The sequence below is a fragment of the Ostrea edulis genome, chromosome 1 (genome assembly GCF_947568905.1).
Source record: "Ostrea edulis chromosome 1, xbOstEdul1.1, whole genome shotgun sequence".
NCBI lineage: Eukaryota > Metazoa > Mollusca > Bivalvia > Ostreida > Ostreidae > Ostrea > Ostrea edulis.
In genome coordinates this window covers 330,503-338,177 of record NC_079164.1, presented here as the reverse complement: position 1 = coordinate 338,177, position 7,675 = coordinate 330,503, and the positions used below count along the sequence as shown (strand labels likewise).

General features: G+C 35.4%; 1 protein-coding gene across 1 annotated transcript; it reads right to left on the bottom strand.

Annotated features, from left to right (window-relative positions):
• Nucleotides 1-4,258: 4,258 nt before the first annotated feature.
• On the bottom strand, nucleotides 4,259-7,398 carry LOC130048223 (uncharacterized protein F54H12.2-like). The gene is made up of 3 exons (XM_056144648.1): nucleotides 6,097-7,398; nucleotides 4,652-4,829; nucleotides 4,259-4,473 (listed from the first exon to the last, which is right to left on the bottom strand). Exons 1-3 carry the CDS (start codon nucleotides 7,396-7,398, stop codon nucleotides 4,259-4,261), a joined length of 1,695 nt encoding a protein of 564 aa, XP_056000623.1.
• Nucleotides 7,399-7,675: the final 277 nt, after the last annotated feature.

Sequence of the window (7,675 nt, the reverse complement as noted above, 5' to 3'; positions counted from 1 at the left end):
CGAAACTAGGTTTACTGACTAGCTTCTGTAAACGTTTCTTCGTATGCACTGAATTGAAATTCAGTCTATTCCGAATGTTCTCCATGGTTTTTCTGAAAGAACAAAAATGTCTTCATAAAATATAGTAATATATCGCATATACATCTCAGACCACCGATTGTGTGAACTTACCCAAATACTATATTGTTGTATGCTTTGTAAAGAGAAACTTCGAAATCGTTTTGAGCTTGCTGCCTCATTTTGGTATTGTACTCAATGTATGGTTTCAACCACGGAGTCTGTTTGAAACTAAGAACACGATGTATTTTTCTTAATACAAGTCCGTGTTGAAGATAGAATTGCAGATTTCTGTAGTGAACAACATATTTCTCCTTCGTTCTTAACGTGGGAACAAGTTTCTTTGAAATTTTCCCTGTATTTTTCTGTTTATTGAGCTTTTGAAAAAGGTTGCGACAGTATGGTGACAAATCTTCAACTTTGATGGATAAAGACTCTGGTGCTAATGGCATATCATTGTGAAAATCATGCAAATGGGATGGATAATCCAATGTAGCCTCCAATATATATCCTGTTTTTGCATCTTTTTCTACACTCATCACTTCAAGATCTGATATTTCCTCATCGCTAAGCCATTGAAAATCATTCGTGGGAAGAGCTTCAACCATAGCTCCCCCATACAAATTATTCATATCAAAATAGCCTAAGTAAACATTTGGTTTAGTGGAGTCATAACATTCTCCAATGTAGGGATTGTTTGCTTCAGCATAGCGCATAGTCATCATTGACACACCTCCACGTACACCCTTCTCAATCATCTGATACTGTTCAATATCAGTTAGCAATTCTAGTTCTACACCAGTCATCTTTAAACAAGCACTCCAACACATGCCAGCCAAGGTGTAGTATTGTACTGGATCTAGTTGAAAACTTTTCAAAGATACACTTCTGAATCGTTCAAAAACATCGGCTAGGAGCAAAACATCACATAAAAGATATAAATCATGATATTCCCCCATTGTTTGAATATTCATCTTTTCCCATACAACTTCAGCATGTGCATAATTTTCATCTGAAATGTGTTGTTTACTTATTGTGTTGTAGAACTCATGTTTGGGAGGTAGTTTGGTAACCAAAAACTTTGAAGCGTCTGTAACAAATGAGTATGGGTAAACGCCTTTCTGCAATAAGAGTTTTCTATGTTGATCAGATTTGAAATGTTCGTTAAATTGGTAGAAGTGATATTCAACGCTTGATTTCAAATTCTGCACCAAAGTATCCAAAGACGTTGAAAGAAATTGAAAGGAATCAATGAATCTAAGTTTTGAAATTGTGAAAGAAACATAACGCTCATTCGTGTTTGCGATTACATCGACACGTTTTTCCTTGAATTTACCGAGTCTTTGCATGATTAGATGTGCATCAAATCCTCTCAAATTGTGTAGCACAACAGGTATAAAATGCACTTGTTTAAATTGTAAATTACAGTTTTTATGTGCGGCACCGTAAATTTCACCTGTGAAATGATCATGATTTCTAATTTATCATGTTCATTTTCAAAACTTGATCCACATAGATGACAGTGTGTGGCTTTGCGAAAATCTTTTTCCGTTTCGATACTAGTCTGCATTGGTTCTATTCTATGCAGCAAATCCATAATTCTTTCTTCTTCCTCAAGTAATCGAATAAGGAAGGTTTCAACTACGTCATCACCTCGATAAACATAAGACGGTTTGGAATATCTTCTGTCTGTGCTAACTATATGATAAGCAAATCCACATGGTTCAAATTCAGAAAGGTTGGAAGTATGTGAAGAATTTGGATTGAGGTCACAAGTTTGAATTGATTTCACAAATGTTTCAAAATCTGCATAAATGATGAAAGATACTTTAAGTTGTTTCACAATTTCAGTAAATTTTACTATATCATTTTCTCCTGGTATTGGCATTTCAATTTTCTGCATACCGAGGGACATGCAAAAGTTGATATGCTTATCCAGTGTTTGTCTCTTTATAAATCCATGCAAACAATATGGACAATAGTTATGGGGATGTTTAGATGTTCCACCCTCTGTTCGATAAAGAAATCGATTCAAATGTTTTATTAAACAGTAATGAAAAACATCTCTTTCTTTAAGATATAGCAAATCAACGTGGGATTTCTTTTTGGATTTTGTAATACGCATTGGAAATATCTCCTTTTCTTCATATCCGAAAACATTTACTGAAATGTCATTTTGATTTTCAAATTTTGATATCTGTGATAAAGGGACTGGATACTGGATTCCACGCATATTCACCTTGTTCAGGTATGCATGATAATGGTTCACTCTCGAAGGGTTGTTCTTCGCAGGATACAATTTTGCTAAAACAGAGTATAAAAAACATTTTTGATCTTTACTCTTTACATTCACTAACGATCTGCTATTTCTCAATTCGATTGGTTCTCGTATGCAAGTTCCACCCTTCAATGGTGAGTATATGACATAACACAATTCAACATAAATAACTTTGGATAAAATCCAGTCCGAACCTTTCATGATAAACTCTTCTTTAGCGGAAAACAATTTTTGGAATGCCTCGTTTAAATGTTGAAACTCAAATCCTTCAGAACTTAAATGGCAATATGTGATACTTCGAAAATGTGGTATGACTTTTTCGATTTCTCCATCTCTTTCTCTTGTAAATTCAACCCTTGTAGTAAGATACCATTTTAATCCTTTCCTTTCTGGCGAGTGTGAGACAATTAATGATGTGATTTTGTCTGTAATGTTTGCATAAAAAACAAGTAGATCAAATTTCTCATTTTCTCTCGGTTTAATTTTTATTGAGTTTACATGTGCATTAATTGACTGTGTTATTTCATGATTAACGCTTCCACTCTCTGATGACTCTGTGAACGATGTAGAAGGATTTTCACTTCCACTCCCCCTCTCTGTCGATTTTGTTGATGATGAAGACTTAGAATTACCTCCAATTTGAAGATTAGAAGCTGATTCATGAAATCGTCGATGGTGAGTTCTATAGTTATCCTTCCTGTTAAATTGACGATTGCAAATGTTACAAACAATTTTTTCTCGTTTCGATCTAATGTGTCTGTTTAATTCTGATTTCCTTTTATAACACTTTTTGCAATCCACACATTGAAATCTTTGCTCACTGTTATCCATGCTGCTCATTTATATTTTAGCCATTTTTTTCTTCGTTTTCTAGAAGATGGCTTCTGACGTTTTGTTATTGCGCTAGTCGATTTATAGACTGCCAAATCTGAAGCAATGTCATCAAATTGATTTATTGTCTCATTATAAACGCCCTGTTTGTTTGATAATTTCCTGGTACTGCCATCCTCTTGCATTGTTTTTGGATTCTTTAATGTGTTTTCAATGTAATTCTCATGCATGTCACTGAACTTTCGTTTAACTTGGTGATGGATCTCCGTTAGCTGCAATAATGTAGCCCTCTCTGATTTTTTTTTTTTTTTTTAGGAGAGGGCTACAACTCCTTAGGATCTCCGTAATGGTGCAAATGCGGGAGTGATTCACTCCCGCAACATTTGCGCTCATTCTAAACATTTGCTGACTTTCTTTACGTAAATAAAATGATATTCTATGTTTCTTAGTCAATATATAAATTTACAACCTGCAACTTAAGGTTTGTGAGGCTCTATTCTACCGTTTTCAACAATTTCGATAAATTCCAATTTCTCGATTCATATTTGTGCGCCATGTTTGATGTACTGAAGTATAAACTTCCGATTGTCAAGTCATTTGCATATGCCATATAAGGTAGTATTTACTTCAATGGAAAAGTATGGAGGCGAAAGCTATTTCGTCGGTATTGAAAAGGTTTGAATTTAATATCAAGTTAAAAACCGAACAGCCGAGTGTAAATTCTTTCTGCAACAATATGATTTTACTTTCTTTGTCGAAGTGGCTCGAGTAACTACATTTTCGCGCTGATTGTCAATGCTTAGGTTTTTCATTAGATCCACCTACGAGATCTCGCGATAACAAGCATGGCGGAGCAGACGAAGAATTTTGCATGCTGTACATTATATTTAATGAAAAACACCTTTATTAGACATGCCCGAGCACAAAGTTGGTACTCCTTTTGGTGTAAACAACATTTGGGACTAATACACAGAGTTTATTATCGGTTATTTATAAAATTATTTTGCACCATTACGGAGATCCTATGGAATTGTAGCCCTATCCCGAAAACGTCAGAATTAAAAAAAATTGGATAGGGCTACATTATTGCAGCTAGATCTCCGTGTCCTCAAGATCTGTGTCAGACTTTTCATCACGCTCGATGTTAATTTCTTTCTGTCCATCATTCACGTCATCCACCTTATTCTGTGTCCCTCCCCCCTCTCCACACATTTTCAAGCTATCCTTATCACTTGCATCATTTAAAATTCGTTCGTGATTTTCTAACAATTTCTGGTATTTTTCTTTTGGAACTAATACAACCTCAGCTGCCATTACAAGATAAATATCGTTGCACTGATGATAATAAAGTTGGTACGATTTGTTGAATCTGAAGCAAGATATTCTTCTTAATGCGTTTAGCCAATTTTTTTTCTATCAATTTTCGCAGTAGAGTTTTATATTTTTTAAGTTTTACTTCTTCGTCTTTAGTCAGAGGACAAATACCATGAAGAATGTTGTACACTATTTCCACTAAAATGTTAAATTGATTGTTTCTGATGGTTTGAAGCATGTGCACTCGCTGAATCTTGTGGGTTGTCGTCAACAATCTGAGAAACTCCCGATGTTTTTTAACAGATGCAGTCATACCTTTACATTGGTAGGTATAATATGGTCTCCTCCTCTGGAAAAATGTTAGATGATAAACGATATTTTTCTGCTGTGCCTGGATAAAGCGTCACACACAAATAAGAATACGGAATATCGGCCGTTTTTTTATATGCATCCATGAAATACTTTGATTGGTTAGGAAAAATCTGTCTACCCAAAGTCTTCACCTGCAACTCATCTCTCGGATTCTTAAACAATATAATATAGTGAGCATTCAAAGAGACGGTACGCATATACTTTCCTGGAGGGAAAATGTTTTGTAGCAAAAAGATAACTGTTATACCCATGTGATGGGAATATGTTGTAAATAGATTCATTAATTCTACATTATTCGTTCCCTCTCCCATGACATCATCCAACACCAGTAGAATGTTTCCGTAATCACCAGAAAATCTTTCTAAAATTTCCTTATTTGGAATCCCCTTGAGAAAAGTAATTGAGTTAATTTCCCTCTCCATTCGCTCAAATAATGGTTGCCATATTCCATATACGTAGAGTATATGTTTTATACTCGATTCGAATAGATCCAAATGTTTTAATAACGCAAATACAAATGTAGATTTTCCCGCATGTGACTGTCCAGTCACAATGATGTTAGAGTTAGCTTTGAATTTATTCAACGTCTCGATCTCTGTACCCAACATTATTCCCAAGCATTTGATCATGAAATGAGTGCAAGAAAGATGTTGTTACATATTTATTCCATCTACTTTACATATACATATATGTTATGCATGGTTTATTTCATATTATGAAGCACTATTGAATCATTACACATCGTTCTGTCATATGTGTTGTGTTAAACATAATGGAAATGTGCGATTGATAAAATTGAATACGTAAGCATCGCTTTCTTCACAATTGACTGAGAAAAACTTTAAAAAATCGTGAAATGAAAGAGCGCGCACTCTTAGAAACAAATAAAAAATACAATAATGACCACATACAAGAGAATCAATACATTGAATAGATGTTTGATTGAAATATAAATTGTTAGATAATGTATAAAAGTCAATTTGACCTTTATCGCTAAAAACTCCTAGGCTATCAAAAACTTCCACACGATTTCTATCGTTGTAAACTGCAATCCAATGTTGTCCTTCATGTCCATGTGGTTTTGTATTCAATATTAATCCCTGCCCATCACTTAATTTCGTTATGTGATCTGCTGGAAAGACTCCAACGATGTTTTTTCTCATCTGGGGATCGCATCTTATCATGCATTTCAATTGTTCATTGCTAAGAGCAAACATCATTTACACTGTAATAATGTCTCTTGCCTGATTTATCTCAAAAAGAGCGGAATATTGTCCCCAAACAATGGCTGTCACGGTCTCTGGTAGGGCTACACTAAACTGTGCCTCTATGCGCACATTCCCCTGTTTAAGTAATGTAAGATATTCACCCTGCTCAAATGTGGGTTCAAGATCAAAGCAGAATATAACATTCCCACCCTCAGCAAATTGCTTTCTAGTTATTGCATTTCCTCCATCGAAAAGCCATTTTGAGGCATTATCAAATAAATTTACATATGCTGCGACAACGTTCTTCCCACTCGCTGCATCAAAATTTAATTTGATAGGGGTATTTCCCACTGGATTTCCATCGCTATACAATGCAATTTGAGAGATGTTGAAATGTTGAAAATTATATGGATTCTTTGAATAATCTCCAGCCGCAGCCAGTGATGATACAAACGCAATGTAGAGACGGTCTGGTCTTGTTCCGGAAAACATGTTTTCCAGAGAAACATTGAGAAGACCTTTGGCAAGATTATACATTTTGACAATGCTCTTTTTGAATGGATATTTGGCAGTTGTTGTCTCCAACATTTTAGCATGACTGAGTATCACGGCGGGATTTATTTTACATTTACAAACGCGAAGAATAACTTCTTCTAGTTGTATTTGATAATTTTTCCCACTAGCGATGGTTGACATGAGACAAAACTCAGCTCGTGTACGGTAAAAATTTAGAGATATGCCAACTTGATTAAGAATATATCTATCCATTTGAAACAGCTCATGCATAATCGGTCCTTCAAGGTCTACACTCTTACTTCCCTTGACGAATACAGCCCTTCTTAAAAGACCAGCATTTTCCCCATTTTTAGCATTGGCATCGTCAAATTCTCCGGCAGTATCACTCTCCCATAACTGTGAAGTCAATTGTGATGACTTTGCATCAGCTCCATAGTTGATGAGAGTGCTCAACATACTCAAGTACGGATAATGCGCTCCTGAACTGTTAATGGGCTTATTTTGCATAGATACATCCAGCTGACTAAAAAGTGATGGTAAAAGTAAATTCACTGGTCCCACTATATCCTCGCTTGCAAGTGCTTTTTCGCCATTCGTTACTTTTAGTTTAACATACAGTCTACTTCTTTTGAGATCAACATAATCCATTCCATTTTGAGCTGAAAGTTGAAATTCAATTGGTGAACTGTCTGAAATTTGTGATATAGGGCTCACATCCTGAAAGTAAATATTTTCTACGGCAGTCTGAGTTGGTGGCAGGTCAAACAGAGAAAGCTGACTAGGCATGGCCTCCTTAAACATTTCATTTGATAAGATGGACATGATTCAATATAATCCAAATACGTCCGATTTTATTTTAACGACTTTTCTCTTCTTTGCTACACGTCCGTCCTTCGTGGATGATGATTTCTCAGTGACACGCTTCATGGGACGCTTTCCCTTTTCAACATTTTTGTCCCTTTTAATTTCACTTTTTGCTTGTTCTACTACCTGTTCTGCAGGAGAAGTCACGTTTAAGTGAATATCTTTATCATCCATTTTTGCATATTTGTCGATGGATACCATAAATGGCGATGATTTATTTCGCAATCCACCACCA